This window comes from Colius striatus, chromosome 3 (genome assembly GCF_028858725.1).
Source record: "Colius striatus isolate bColStr4 chromosome 3, bColStr4.1.hap1, whole genome shotgun sequence".
NCBI lineage: Eukaryota > Metazoa > Chordata > Aves > Coliiformes > Coliidae > Colius > Colius striatus.
The window spans coordinates 17,698,394-17,714,735 of record NC_084761.1 but is presented as its reverse complement, the minus strand read 5'-3'; the positions used below and the strand labels follow the sequence as shown (position 1 = coordinate 17,714,735).

The 16,342-nt window shown below is 51.2% G+C and overlaps 1 protein-coding gene across 2 annotated transcripts in view; it reads right to left on the bottom strand.

Annotated features, from left to right (window-relative positions):
* Positions 1-16,342, bottom strand: part of PRKCB (protein kinase C beta) — a 125,838-nt gene that overhangs the window by 48,598 nt on the left and 60,898 nt on the right. For both annotated transcript variants that reach the window (XM_061991950.1, XM_061991949.1), the window contains exons 4-5: positions 14,545-14,656; positions 13,394-13,522 (exon numbers count right to left, since the gene is read on the bottom strand). In XM_061991950.1, coding sequence (XP_061847934.1) covers positions 13,394-13,522; positions 14,545-14,656 — 241 coding nt within the window. The remainder of the gene's footprint in view (positions 1-13,393; positions 13,523-14,544; positions 14,657-16,342) is intronic.

The window sequence follows — 16,342 nt, the reverse complement described above, 5'->3', positions numbered from 1 at the left end:
GGAGGCTGGGAAGAAGCTCAAGGAGCAGGATTCACCCTTCCCATACCAGAGAAGACTGAGGCTCTGAATTTCTTTAAACAGACAACAGGTAACTCTGAAGGACAGTAAAATATCAGACCCTGATGGTTTTCAAGCTTATCTGTTATCACCAATTTGTTCTGTATTGCACAGGCTGCTCTGCAGGTCAGGGTCAGCTTTGCCCTGGGCTATCCCTCCACAGCCTCTGCACGGGTGGAAATCCACTGCAGTGCCCGGGCTGGGGGGGCAGCAGTGCCCACTGTGTTACCCTTTCCACACCAGCCCCAAACACGCAGCAAACCTGCGCAGCCCCCTGCCTGTAACTGCCTGTGGTGACACTCGCAGCACGGCTTCATCTCTAACGTCTTGACAATTATTTTCATGTGCCATTTCATAAATGAATCTTTAAAAAAAACACAAAACAAAACCCAAGCCCCAAAAAGTTTGGACATAAATACCAGCTCTGCACTTCCGAGGGTGCACAGTAGTTAATTTGTGGCTTAATTTGGACTCTCAGTCAAAATCTTCTGTGGAAAGCTCTGCACCATCCAAGCAGAAAGGCCTGCAATCTGCTACGTGAAATCTTTAAGTAATGAGTTTAATTTCCAGGGGCCTTGGCAAGGCTCTGCACTCACAGGGCCAGAACGCTCCTCTTCCTCATCCCTCAACAGAGAAGAACAACACATATTTTCTCATGAGTGTTACAAACTTTTATCTGTGACTTTTTGATAGAAAAAAAAGGCAATTTTTGAATTATAAAACATGAAAAGGTATTGAAGTCTCACAGTCAGCTACCACGGCCCTACCTGACTGGCCATGAGCCCATGGGGGAAGCAGTGTTCACAGGGTTTGCAAAGAAATAGCAGGAATTACCTTTTTTCACTAGGATGTTTATAAACCATTATGCTAAAATGTATTTGCAGCGACCCTGCCCACCTGCAGTCCAGGGGGATGTGAGAGCCTTGGGGGAAGAGCTCATCCACATGCCCAAAGCAGGCAGCCCACTGCCACTTGCTGCCACATGGGACCACTTCAGCTGGGGATGATCATCTGTCTTCAGCTGCCCCAGGGTCAGAAGAAGTCCCCAGGGACTCCTCAGCCCTGAGACACACAGCAATGGCTGCTGTACGAGCAGCAGAACCAAGCCAAGGGCCAGGAGAAGCTGCTTGCTCGCTCGCAGGACTCCAACCAGGCCATGTCCCCTTGCAGAGAGGGGATGCAGAATGATGTCACACTGAATCAGAGCTCTGACTTTGCTTCATGTTCCTCCATCCAAACCACCACCACAAAGTCTTCTGGAGACAAATCAACAAGCCTTCATTGTTTATTAGGCCATTGTTCACCTCTTTAAGGAACAGGAAAAGTAACTCCTATATCTCACAGTCAATCCATTCATGTCCTGAAGCATGAGATTTGATTATCTCATGTTATTATCTCAGCATGTAGACCTAAAATTTTATTAATGGGAAAAATTGTATCTATTAATTTAAAAACCCTAAAATGCTTCTGCTTGACCTTAAGTAACGTTTTTAACTTTTCAGGCAGAAATCAGCAATTAAGTGAAAGAGAAATAAAAAACTCAACAAGCGACGGAACCCAGAGGGTGGTGATCAATGGCACAGAATGGAGTTGGAGGCCTGTGGCCAGTGGAGTTCCACAGTGATCAGTTCTGGGGCCAGTCTTACTCAACATCTTCATCAACGACCTGGATGAGGGGACTGAGGGTACTCTCAGCACATTCCCTGATGACACCAAACTGGGAGGACTGGCTGATTCCCCAGAAGGCTGTGCTGCCATTCAGCGGGATCTTGACCGGCTTTAGAACTGGGCAGAGAGGAACCTCATGAGGTTCAACAAGGGCAAGTGCAGAGTCCTGCATCTGGGAAGGAACAACCCCATGCACCAGTACAGGCTGGGGGTCAAACTGCTGGAGAGCAGCTCTGGGAGTCCTGGTTGATAATAAACTAACCCTGAGCCAGCAATGTGCCCTCGTGGCCAAGAAGGCCAATGGCATCCTGGGATGCATCAAGAAGAGTGTGGCCAGCAGGTCAAGGGAGGTTCTCCTCCCCCTCTACTCTGCCCTGGTGAGGCCTCATCTGGAGTCCTGTGTCCAGTTCTGGACTCCCCAGCTCAAGAGGGACAGGGAACTGCTGGAGAAAGCCTACTGCAGGGCCACCAAGATGATCAGGGGACTGGAGCATCTTCCTTATGAGGAAAGGCTGTGGGAACTGGGGCTCTTTAGTCTAGAGAAGAGGAGACTGAGGAGGGATCTCATTGATATTTACAAATGTCTAATTGGTGGGTGTCAGAAGGTTGGGGCATCACTTGTTTTTCTGTTTTACTCAGTGACAGGACAAGGGGTAATGGACAAAAGCTGAACACAAAAAGTTCCATTTAAACATAAGAAAAAAACTATTTTACTGTGAGGGAGCCCTGGCACAGGCTGCCCAGGGAGGGTGTGGAGTCTCCTCCTCTGGAGATTTTCAAGAGCTAGCAGGATGTGTTCCTGTGGGACCTGATCTAGGTGGACTAGCTTCAGCAAAGGAGTTGGGCTGGATGACGTCTAGAAGTCCCTTCCAACCCTACCATTCCATGATTCTGTGAAGTGTAGCATGATACCTCACATCAGGAGAAATGTGCTCCTCCCTGACCCTTTGTGGCATTGCTTTGACAATTACATCTGATGTAAAATAGTTTTACATCTGTCATATTCTGACAGTTTTGTGCATCATTAAGAAGTAGTAACATCATTATTAGTAGTGATGAGTAAGGATATTACCATGTCATTTAAAGCAGTCAGTCTTAAATCACTTTGAGGAGCAAGCCCAGCTACGGTTGAGGAGAAGCCGCCCTGGTTTCAAGGTCATGGGCAGGAAGAGGCGTCAGGATGTCTTGGACTTCACTGGATGTAGGGAATGTGAGGCAGGGGCAGTGCTGGCAGTGCCCACATCCTCCTGTGGACATGGCAGCTGCCTGCACACACTCCTGCTCAGAGGGGACTCGTGGCTGTATCCCCTCACGCCGGGATGTCCTTGCTGCTGTGCCCCACACACATGACCCTGACTTTCCATCACTCCTAATGCATTTGCAGAACATGCTGCCTCTGACCCCAGAGCCTGGTGAAGCCTCGGCCAAGGCTCTGCACGAGCAGTGACAAGTGATAGTCACAGTGAGTCCTGCGACAAAGAGCCTCCCCTCTGCCTGGGGGCACTGCAGGGAGGGAGTTGGCCTGGAGACACTGCTCCACTGCTATGGGAAGGAGGTGTCACCCACTCTGCTGCCTTGTAGGGCCAGGGCAGGCAGAGCTAGTTGAAAGATATCTGAATAATTTATTCTGCAAAATTTGCCACAGTTTCCAAAGAAATTATTCAGACAACATCCTTTAATTACTCAGCCAGCTGTAACTGAAGGAACAGGCTTGGGAAGAGACACTTGTATAAGACACCCGTATCTCCCACGGGGAGAACTATCACTACAAAGAATGCCCACAGCAGAAAGGAACATAGCCTTTTCAGGTAGCTTGTTCTGCCACGGAGGTCATGGCCAGATGCTCTCAGCACCTGCGATTGCAAGGCAAGGCCCTTCCTCCAGCTCCATGGAGTGCTGTACCCTGGGCAACTGGGCCAGGCAGCTCCCGAGCTGCCACATGATGCAAGACCGGGGAGGGATGCAGCGCTGGGGGTGAATCACTTCCCCTCCCAGTGCTCCTGCAGGTTTCTGCCAGGAAAGATCCCCTGGACATCACGTATTGCAAGTCCCAGCACCACGTGGCGTGGCCCTGCTGAGCTCTACTGATGGCCAAAGAGGGAGCAAGCACAAGAGGGTGCTTTCTGACTGCTCTCGAGACCGTGTTTCACCTGGGGAAAAACCAGTCCCATATTAAGCAAATGTGACTGATGCAGACCGCAGCTCAGCCCCTGGAGATCTGCTCTCAACCTCTGACACTGCTTCCCTGTCCCCCAGAGCAGCCCAATCTGCCCAGGGCTGCATTGGCCTCACCTCTATGGGTATGGGAGATGCTGCCCAGCCCTACAGAAAGGGCTGTAGCCAGCCTCATCATCTCCTTGGGGTAATGTGCCTGTGTGCAGCTGGTACCAAGCTTTCTATAGGAAGGCAAGATTAATATGCTAGATAAAGACAAACAGAAAGTTCTTTGCTAAATATGCTGTTCCATATGGAGGTTCACTTTTATGTAAAAAAACTCAAACAATCCAAACTTACAACAAAACCCACTCCTACCCTGCTCTTAAAGACAGCTTACACTGGCTGCCAAATCCCTTACCTTCACCTCTGAGTAAGCAGGGCCACTACAACACATGAAGTTCAGGATAGTTCTGTTACTCATTGCTCACCAAAGCAAAATCCCTTTCTGAAAGGTCTGCTTATTGCAAGGAGAGGTCAGAGGTCAACTACCTCATCCCAGCACCATCACCTCACCATGGCCTTGGCCAGCAAAACATTGTGCTGTGCCAGCAGCTCCCCATACTTCACACGTCCTGGATGGGGCTTTGGCAAAGGGAAGGCTCTCGAGCTGATCTGCAGCACTCACCTTCCTCCCTCCAGCAGCCTCCCTATTTCACACCTCTCTGATGGGGCTTAGGTGGAGGGAGGGCTCTTGAGCTGACCTGCAGTGCTCATCTTCCCTCCTCCAGCAGCACTCACCATTCCCAGGAGAGAGCAGCTACATTCCAGTGAGTATCCAGTGCTCAGATTAACACTCTCGTGCATTAAAACATTTAATTAATGCTCTGCAGAAGAATATATTTGCACATGCTTATACAATAGAAAAGGCACAGGACTCATTACGGCTGCATCTTCCTGGGCTGGTGATTATTAATTAATGCACTTCCAGCTCGTTTATCTAATCATCGTATAATTGGTTTCACTTTTGGTCAATGTTTTACTTCATCAGCTCGGTAAATAGCAAGGCTCCAGTCCTGGCAGCCTCTGCCAGCGCTGCTGGTGCAAGAGGGGTGCCAGCTGTGACCCTGACCTCATGCCACAATCCCAATGAGTCCTGACGGGGGTCTCAGCTTCATAGGTGACACCAAAGACATCAACACCTTGCTGGGACTCCCAAGAAGGATGAGTGAACCTGACATCCTCATTCTCCAGAAGCCGCTGGCACAAGGACAGAGCCCACTCCACTCTCACACACATTGGGGTGGAAGTGACCTGAAGACGCTGCACAGCCCCCATCTCCCAGACACACGCCAGAACTTGCAGCATAACCCTACTGGGGAGTTTCTGCCTTTAGCTCCTGTAGACCACTGCTTCCTTGAGATGGGTGACAAACTGCCTGAGCTCCAGCTTGGCATAGGGAGCTCTCTGCTGGGACATGACACAGCCATGCCACCACACGCCAGGCTGCAGCTCCCACCCGAACAGAGTGGCAGGAAAGGAGCGATACGCAAGCAGAGTCCTGCATGCAACTTGCTGTCTCACCATCTTGGAGAAGCAATAGATTTCACGGACTCCAAGCCCAGCTCTCATAGTCTCGCTCTCCTGTTTCCCCAACTCACATATTCACATCCCTTAATATGACAGGCTCAGAATAATCTGCACTGGGAAGCTTTTCTATTATGGAAGCAAAAATGTGCAACGCCTTGATGACATTTTAATTTCCTACAATTTCCCCACTTTATTCGGCAGTCTTTTCCTGCTAATAAGATACTTGATCAAAGCCCAGACCAGAATACAGCCTGTGGATTTACATTTGCTGTTATCCAACAGCAGTCAAGCGATGCCCAGCCACACTTGCCACATCTGCCTCCTGTGTGAGGCAGCTCAGACTCCTCCACATCCCTCCCACGCTGCAGCATTCTGACACCACACCTCAGCCAGAACCCACACAGGGTGGATGGGCCAGTCCCCAGGCCAGAATCACACAAGTCTCTTTTTTACTGCTTCCTTTGGAAGATATCATGGGTTACTGTTGACTCTGGGGTCAGGGGAGAGCATCAGCACCCTCGCTGCATTGCTATCCTCAGAGCTGGTGGGATGCAGACAAACCACTGCTGACTGGCTCCAGCGAATCCTCTCTTCATACTGAAGGCAAAGCCCAGAGATGTCTGAGTGACTCACTAGGTATGAAGGACCAGATTCTCCAAGTGAAAACTGCCCAAGTCAATTAACCATCTTTAGCACCTGAAGGGAAGTAACTTGCTTTGGCAATTTGATACATCTCAGAGCACTGCTAGCTACCCAAATTTTGTTTACCAGACCCAAAAGGTGACTTATCTTTTGTCAAACAGCTCAAGGGAAATAACCCATGCTACCTAGTTAGTGTGACAAAGCTGCAAACAGAATTTGCCACGCTTCATCCCATGGGTGAGAGAGGCAGAAATGTCATTTGGCCATATGAGGAGAAGCAGCAGAGCTGTCCCTGGGCTGAGCTTCCCTCACACCCCAGCCCATTGCCATGTCCTGTGCCAGCTGACCCCCAGCAGCGGCACAGCAATGCTCAGCTCTGACAGCTACTCAGGCTGCTGCTGGAAGATACCACACAACCGGTGCCCACCTCTCCAAAAGCAGCAGAGACTCCACATACTGGTATTGATGTAAGGAAGCCAAAAGTTCTCCTCCCCTCTGCCCTGGTGAGGCCTCATCTAGAGTACTGTGTCCAGTTCTGGGCTCCCCAGCCCAAGAGAGACAGAGAGAATCCAGTGCAGGGTCACCAAGATGATCAGGGGACTGGAGCATCTTTCTTATGAGGAAAAGCTGTGGGATCTGGGGCTGTTCAGCCTGGAGGAGACTGAGGGGGGATCTCATTAATACTTACAAGTATTTAAAAGGTGTATGTCAAGAGGATGGGGCAACACTTTTTTTCTGTCATGTCTAGATATAGGACTAGGGGTAATAGACAAAAGTTGGAACACAAAAAGTTCCACTTAAACACGAGGAAAAACTTCTTTCCTGTAAGGATGATGGAGCACTGGAACAAGCTACCCAGGGAGGGCATGGAGTCTCCTTCTCTGGAGGTTTTAGAAACCTGCCTGGATGCATTCCCGAGTGATATCTAGGTGGACCTGCTCGAGCAAGGTGGTTGGACTGGATGTTCTCTAGAGGTCCCTTCCAACCCCAACCATTCCATGATAAGAGCTGGAGAAGATTGTCCCTCAATGTCCTGCCAAGAGGCTGAGCTCATGGCAGCTCAGGTCCCTTACTTCTGAGGATTCTCCAAGGGTTAGCTCCCAGCAGTGCAAGGATGCTTTATTGTGATGTAAAACAACCCATTTAGCATGCAGAGCTACCACCACAGACAGCCATTTCTAGCCAGCTACTTAAGGTTTCTCAGACTCATGAGCCCATTCCTTGTGTCTCGTCTGTTCAGTGCTGATCATAAGTGCTTTCAACTCCAGCCCACCTGGGTGCACAGAAAAGCCAGACATCCACACACATCTGCTGCTCAAATCCATCTAGGCTCATCAGGCCCCGAAACTTGACCTGCCTCCTGCCAGGGCCTCACACAGGAACACCCAGAGCAGCTCTGGCCTGCCTCCTGCCAGGGACTTACACAGGAACACCCAGAGCAGACGAAGATGGGCTGTGCCAGGGACCAACAGCCAAACCAACCTCTCGGCCGCAGCTTGTCCCAGTCAGGGATGTCACTGGCAGAAAGTTCCCCCTTTGCCAGTGCAAAACCCCAAGCGTCCCCAAGGGGAGGCAGTGAGGAGCTCAGGGCCACCCCAGCTGGCTCCTTTTCAGGGGCCTCACTCACACCCCCAGACTGCTGATCTAGGCCCGGAGATGCTGATCACACAGTGCCCACACAGCTCGTGTTGGTGCTTCAAATGAGAAGAGCAGCTTACCAAGAGCACATATCTAAGTGCTTTGCTGGATGAGATGCAGACTGTTTTGTGCCCAAATTAACAAGACCCTCGGAAACCTCCCATATTTTGGAAATCACCTTTGGCTGGCGGAGCTGCACACCCTGTCCCCAGCACGGAGCTGGGAGGACAGGGCCCAGAGCCTCACCTGGCTGAGCTGTCAGCACAACGCCACAGGCATTAGGAAGGTGCCATTTATTCATGCAGGTGCCTCATTTATTAGGCAAAGCGACATAATTTTAATTACCAGGAATGCCAATAAATCCCAGGCCTTCAGCAACCTCTGAGCAGCAGCAGACCATGGCAGTGCAGGGTTGATTGCAGTTTGCAAGGTTGTGCTCCCAGGTGCCCTTACACCATTACATCCAACATACAGTGTGAAAGCAGCTGTAACAGAGCCCTCTCAGAACAGAAAGGAGCGATTAACACCCCAGACCTGGTGAGCTAATTAGGAGGAGCAGCACTGCAGGTTCCCATTGCTGCTGCTGCTCCACAAACTGGTAAAGCAAAGCCTCAGTCAGCCCCAGATCACTCTGCCCCTGGCTAGCAGTGAGGTGGCCATGCTTGGCTTTGCAGAGCTGCACCAGGCTTTCTCCCTGCTGCCCTCTGAGTGGGCATCAGCCGGGGACAACACTGCTGGCTTACTACCTCACACACAGCGGATGGAAATCAACCTCGCCGAGAGCCAGCCAGGGCTGTCCTTTACACACTTTGTAGATTTTGAGAAATCTGGGGGTTTGGCTACTGAATTTCAGTCCCCTGACTCTCCATAGGCCACTGTCCAGAGTCTCACTGACCTCCCAGGAGCCAACACAGATGCTCTCTCCAGTGTCCTACCCTACAGCTCTGAGGTTCATCCTGGTTCTTCAGAACTAAGAATGGGGTCAAAATATTGAAGTTTGGATCTCTCTCATGTTATTATTATAATTTTACAATCTTAGCATCTGACAGAGCATTCCACAGGCATTCCAAGTGCTGTAGAAGAGCAAAGCATGGGCGCAGCCCCAGCTGAAGGCAGGCACAGCCCACTGCCTGCCCTGGGACTGCCCTGTCTACCCAAACGCCCACTCTCCTGTGCCATGAGATAGCTTGGGGTCAAACCCACACCTCGTTCACAGTGCAACCTTGAATGTGTCTCCTCCTTTATCCATTGCAATTCTGTCAGCTAAAGATGGCGAGCACTGACTGCATGGGAGGCAGCAGCATCTCCTACCTGCCACTGCACCCAGAGAAGGTCTCTGATAACAGAAACACTGCTGAGGCAAGTCACCGTCGTCTTCAAAAAGGAGCATGCACGTAGATGCAATTTTTCAGGTCACTAGCTAACCAAACAAGTAATTTTAAGTAGAAAAACACACTTTGTTTAACCAAAAAGCTGTGTTTTCTGTTGGGAGGAAAAGGTGAGCTTTGAAAAGAGATTTAAAAAAACAACCAAAAGTCGGAGAAAGAGAGAAAGAAAAACACGCTGCTCATCAGCACATTGCAAACTCCTGCCAGACACGTCAAGCCGATGAAAAGAGAAAAGCACTGAGCTGCTGTTCTCCGTGGCCTGTGCTGCCACCTGCAGACACTTGTCTCTGCCCAGCACACACTACCACCACGGTTGTGACTGCTCTTTACCATGGGAAAGCTTACTAAATTTCTGGGCATGGGTCTCCACATGCGCCGGGACAGAGAGAAGACCTTGCCTCACCACGGGAACCTGCATTTTACCGTGCAGCCGGGACCAAAGCTGCCCAGGCACCATTGAAAGCCCCTCAAAACCAGCTCCAGCCCACTACAGCATCCTGTACTATCTGCCTTAGCCAGCAGAGAGGTGTATTTAGGATAAGTAGGGATCCAGCACCCAAATCCTGCTGTCTGGGTGACTGGACTGCCTGCCACGATGAGCAATGCTGCCTATGCTTGGCTGCGTGAGTGCCTGGAGCTGAGCCTCTGCCCACTCCATGCCGCCATGGGGACAGAGGCGTACATGGTTTGAAGATACTGACAAATATTTGGGGTTGACTGTTGGGGTGATGGGAACAGTAGCTAGCCCCTAGGTCATGAAATGCCATCCACAAGCTGGACAAGGTTCATCTTTAAGTGGGTCTCTGATCCCGCTGCTCAGAGCTGATCTCCTCGCTTTGTAGAAACCTCTTGCCCCTTTCTCGCTCATCTCTCTGCTCATTTGTGCTTCAACAATTAGTTGCCCTGATTTTCTCCATCCCAATCAGCTTCTAGCCCCATGGCACCTGCTGGAAAGGTAGGAAGGTGGACAAGCAGCAGGGCTTCCACCTGCACCCCAAAACCCCCTCAGCCTGAGTGGGGCTCACCTCCAGCCAGTGCTGCCTCCCCACCCTGCCAGGCTCAGGGTGCTCTGCCACCCACTCACCCATCGCTGCACTGTCGCTCCCGTGACAGAAATCCACCCCCTGCCCGCCCCAAACTGAAATCCCTGCAGAAAACCTGTAAAGGGCATTTTCCACCAGAAATCTGTTCTCACAGAAGCCTTCCTGCTAGTTCAGCCTCCCACCTCCCCATGCTGCAGTAACTCTGACTGTGTCCCCACAGGACCCCCAGGGTGGCCAAGACAGGTCTGGCAGGAGGAGACAACGCTGGATTTTTTGGCAGAGGTAGTTAGCAGCACAGACCTCTCTGGGCAGCCCAACACCCTGCTCCTCACCATGTCTGCAAGGCAGAGGTGCCATGCCCCACTAGGGCCCTTCTAGTCCAGCTGGACTCCCTGTGCCACCCTGCACACGAAGTCCCTTGGCCACTCAAACCCAGCCCAGTCCTCCTCTGCCATGCTTTCTGCCACCCCTGTAGCAACTCGAGGGGCAACTTTTCAGGATCCAGCCTCTCCCTGCCAAAATCTGGCAATGTAAACCCAGACATTATTTGACAGATTTGCCTTTTTAGAAATGAACAGTGGCTGGAGAGGATGGAAATCTCTGTTGACCCACCAACAGGTGCCAAAGCCAGCCACGGTTGCAAAAACCACTGCCCCTAGTCTGTGGGCTACCTGGTACATGGGCTGGGTGCCCATGTTTGCTTTGGGTCCAAGCAAATCTTTGCACCCCCCCTCCATGTTCAAGGAGCAAAAACCCCAAGCCCCTCAGCTGCCAGAGGGGGAAAGCAAAGTGGGGAAGGCAGAGCTCCCCACGGCGGCAGGCAGCGCAGCCTCTCCTCTCTCGAAGTGCTCCCACTCCTTCATTAGCTATGCGCTGAGCTGGAGCGCACAGTACGTTTTCCCTGCCTTTCTGGAAAAGCCAACAGATGACATGTTTTCACCAACACCTCCATAAAGGGCTAGAAATAAAACGGTCTTTCAAACCCAGATGAAGAAAAGAAAATCCAGCTGCACGGAGCGGGGCCGGGGGAGTTTCTGCCCTGCCTCCGGAGCGATGGCAACACGGCTGGGTGCCAGGGCGCCCGTGGTGCCAGCGGGAGGGAGAGCTCCGCGCCCCTTCGCCTCCGCTCAGCCTCTGATGGAGGCCGGGCAGCAGTCCCGCCTCAACCCCCGGAGGAAAGGTGCTCAGGAGGCAGGACTTCTGTGAAAGAAAGTTCTGTGTGGTTCACTGAGGCTCTCCTTTAAGGACAAATAAAACAAAAATAGATTTCAAAAACCCACAGCTTTTTTTTCCCCACTTTTCATTAGTATTTTCAGTAACTTGGTATTTTTCTTGAGAACATTTCTGACAGCTCTCTAGGCCAGGGAGGATCCTGGCTCTTCTCTGCACTCCCAGATCACACCTGAGCATTTACTCATGCGAGGCTGAGCTCAGCTGTGCCACTGCCAGCTCACCCTCAGGCACCTCCACGAGGTGTGGGAGCTGCTCTGCCCATCACAGCCCAACGCTCTCTTCGGTCACCCATCAACCTGGAGGCATTGGCTCACTGGGGGCTGGCTCAGGTCATCCCTTGCTGAAGCAGAGAAGGCGGCAGGTGGGGCTGGTTTGGGAGGGCTGCAGCCACCCCAGGATCACAAGCGCTGTAGCTGCCTCTGTTGAGACATGCTCTGCCCAGCCTGCCCTCTCAAGAAAGACAGAGTCAGCTCAGAGTAGCAAGAACTTGACAGCCCCACAGCCTCACTCTGTCCCTGGAGAATATGGTGCTGGTTAGAACAGCAATGAGCACAGCAGGATACCTCAGAGCTGATTCCATTCAACTGAAGCAAAGACTGTGTGGATGTCGCATCCTCCAGGATACTGGAGTCAGACTTCTGAGGGAGGAGCCAGCCCAAGCTGGTGGGATAACAGAGGAGGATCTAGTCCTTGTTATCGGTGTCATCAGGCTGCTGCCCCCTGGAGCCTACTCAGAGGGGCAACTGACCTTTGCAGCATGGGCACGTAGGTGGCATTTTAAACCTCATGGTCTTACCTCATGCTGCAAACAGCCAGGAACAGCTTGGCAGCCTCCTGCAGAGACTGCAACCACCCGGAGCTGCCTGGTTACCCAGAGTGGGCAGAAACCTCCCTTCCCAGAGCAGCACTTGGCTCAGCCTTCGTGAGACAAACCCCAGCTTCCCTGCATGCTCCCTGCCTTGCCCTCAGAGAACTCTCCTTGCCTCCTACCCCCTGCCAGTACCCGCATCATGAGCGCTGGTATCCAAGAGTCACATCTTCAGTGACTGATCTCTCCATGCGAGGAACAACAAGATTTACAAGAATACATCTTACGATGCTTACAGGTCACTGAGGAAGCAATACCACCTGGGAACTCAAAATCTGGGTAGCAAAAGACTTTACAGATGAGATAATCCTATTTCCTGCTAAAAACTAAGAACAGAGAAGTTGCAGGACAGAGGAAACCAGGACGGGGGACAGGGCGGTTCCTCGTGGGTGGCTCTCAGGTCCCTGGGACCCTCAAGGCAGGAGCATCTAGTGATCCTGGTGCTGCCTCACTGCCTGCAGACTCCTCTGGCCCTGTCTGCCACCTGGCACAACCCTGGAGGTGGACACTGTGAGATGGCATCGCCATTCCATGCCTTCCCTGGGGACATTTGGCATGAGATGGCTCCTGTCTGCCACTCTTCTCCAGCGTGGGCAGATCCACACAGCCTGTGGATCTATGCCAGCCCCGCTCAGGCTCCAGTCAAATAAAAGGACCATCTGAGATCCTTACCAAGACACGTCTGTGCTCAAGTACCATGAAAGGAACAGCAGACAATGGGTGTTCACCACACAGACAGCACAATAGAAACAAGATACTTTTTTACACAGCACAGCTAAACAGGAGAACTTCCTACTACCCTTTCCAGGACGCTGCAGATGCTGGAACTTGACATGAATCAAAAAGCAGTTAGAGACGTCTGTAACTGGAAAAGCTACTTGGTACAGACAGTCCTTGCAGTCCCAGCCACAGCTTGCCAGAGGGCAGGAGTGTGCTTGGAGAAGGCTCAAAGCCTTGTCCTGCCTTGCCAGGCGCCTGCTCCTGACCAGGCAGACACTGGGAACTGCACTCCCCAGACCCATCATGGCTGGCACACATCTGTATGGCACACAGCGGCAGAGAGGTAACTGTGCACCATGTATGCTGGATTTGTACCCGGGTGACACACCTACCTACAACGGTGAGCACATCCTTCTCAATGTCAGCCCTGATGTATATCCGTCCTCGACGCTCGGTGTGGTCCGTCCCACACAGGCTGGGGACGTTCATCACGCAGCGCTTGTGCACGTTCATCATACAGGCTGCGGGGCAGAGAGAAAGCAAGGGATGCTCAGCACTCCTGTCAACCTCTGCCAAAGCCCAAGGGATGCTCAGAAGGGACAGGGGGAGAACTTGTCCTCCTTTCAAAGGGGTATATGTTTGAGGGATTCTGGGACAAACACGCAGCAAATGGACCTTCAAACACCACCAGAAGACTGGCAGGGCCCTGCTTGGACACAGGGACCCACCACCACCAGCAATTCAAGGTCTTCCTACCAAGATAACAAGATTTCTAGCCTTTTACTCTAGTTACTTGAGCCTTGATGATTTAATGAACTTCTCCATTACACTCTCGGTGCAATGCTGCTGGGTATTCAGTTGGATTTGCCAGGAGCTGATGTGGGGCACTAAAAATCACTTGCATATGTGTATACATATGTACGTGCATAAAAATGTAAATATATAAAATATATAAATACATCTATAAATCTATATTTTAAATTCTTTTCCACTTGGTAACATTTTAAAGGTGATAATGAATACACTGTTCTCACAACAGTCAGCAAGCTTCTATATTTACTGGAAAGCCAGCACATGGTGAGCAGCAGAGAATGCTGTTCCCCGCTGGCAGCGCGAGCGTGGCAGCAGGCGCTGGATATTCACAGTCCTTCTAAACAGGAACGGACTTGGTAAAATAACTGCTCTCTCGTGCCATCCTCTCCCTCATCCCCCATTTTCTCCTCTCTGTACAGCGTTTCCCCCCACACCGCTTGCAGGCCCGAGAGATCTGGAGAGGCTGTGTCACGGCAGCAGCCACCGCCACCGCCACAGGGTGTCAGTCGGAGCCAGAGCTGTGAGTGCTGGCGGCTGATGCTGCGGGGGGGATGAGAGTGGGATGCCTTTCCCTTCCCTTCCCCTGTAGGGCTCAGAGATGCTCTGCAGGAGATTTGAGAAGGTGTCCACTCGTGCACAGTGACTCAGGTGCCAGGAGGGACGGGCTCTCAGCCACAGCCCCTGCCCAGGACCTTGGGGTGCCAGAGCCCCACGCTGCTGTATCACTTACTGTCACATTTCATCCCCTGGTGAATGAGTCCGTAGAGCAACGACCCGCAGTGGTCACAGAAGGTGGGGCTGGAGTACGTGTGGATTTTAAATTTGTGTTTGCTTCGGGGATCCTAGGAGGAAAATAAAGATGAAGATTATAAACTTGCATCAAATATTGGCAAGGCATCACCGCTCTCCACATTTCACATGCCAGCTGGCTTCAGAGGTGCTGTTAATGGACTTCAGTCAACTGCCACTGACTGATGTGGATGTTTTCCAACAGTTGCCAAGCTTCAGCTTTATTATGCTTTACATATATTACCATAAGAATAAAAAGCAATGCATTGGCTTGTCTAAGGATTTATTGTTTTTAAATAACTCGGTCTTAGCACAAAAATGATCAGGAAAACTGGTACATAAGGAGCAACATAAGGGCTGGACACTACTCAACTTCCACATCAACCCAGTGGGGTAAAGCAGAAAAACCCTGCCACAATTGCCATCTATATAAAGACTACCCAGTAAACGTCTTTGTGCTCTAGTGCCAACCCTCCTCAACACACTCCTAGGGAATCTAGCTGCTTAGGGTATACTTCAACATTTGGAGCCTTCTTAAAACCAACAGTACACTTTTCTGCAACAGCAGAACACAGAAAGCTGGGAGAGGCCAGGTTATCCCAGGCACCATCTGTAGTCTCGTACAAGCACCTCACATGCTGGGCTCCTTGACTCCAACAAGGGTCTACAGAAGCTGAAACCAAACAAACTGAAACGAGAAACAACTTTTCATCAGGGAGACAGGATCTATCACCAGATCAAATGAGCCAGGCAAACCAAGGATTTCGTAGTTCTTAGAATCATAGAATGGCAGGGGTTAGAAGGGACTTCTAGAGATAATCCAGTCCAACCCCCTGCTAAAGCAGGTTCCTCTTATGTGACCAAGACACATAGAAATGCATCCAGGTGGGTTTGGAAACCTTCAGAGAAGGAGACTTCACAATCTCCCTGGGCAGCCTGTGCCAGGGCTCCCTCACCTGAACAGCAAAGAAGTTTTCCCTTGTGTTTAAGTGGAACTTTTTGTGTTCCAATTTGTGCCCGTTACCCCTTGTCCTGTTGCTGGACACTACAGAAAATAGTGTCAACCCATCCTCCTGACATCACCCTTCAGGTTAAGTGTTGATGAGGTGCCTCCTCGATCTTCTCTTTTATAGGCTAAACAGCCCCAGGTCCTACAGCCTTTCACAGAAACACAAGGGCTGGAAGGGACCTCGAAAGGTCATCTAGTCCAATCGCCCTGCCAGAGCAGGATCATCTAGAGTAGGTCATGCAGGAACTCATCCAAGTGGGTTTTGAATGTCACCAGAGAAGGAGACTCCACAACACATCTGGGCAGCCTGTTCCAGTGCTCCCTCATTTGAACAGGGAAGAAGTTTTTACTTGTGTTTCTTTGGAATCTCTTCTGTTCCAGCTTGTACCCGTTTCCCCTTGTCCTGTCATTGGCCATCACTGGGAACAGCCTGGCTCCATCCTCCTGACACCCATCCTTTACATATCTGTAAACAATAATGAGGTCACCCCTCAGTCTCCTCCAAGCTAAAGAGCCCCAGCTCCCTCAGCCTTTCATCATAAGGGAGCTCCACTCCATCATCTTTGTGGCCTTGTGCTGAACTCTCTCCAGCAGCTCCCTGTCCTGAGACTGAGAGGCCCAGAACTGGACACAATATTCCAGATGCGGTCTCACGAGGTCACATTGCTGGCTCATGCTCAACCTGTTGTCCCTCATGACCCTCAGGTCCCTTTCCCCTATACTACTCTCA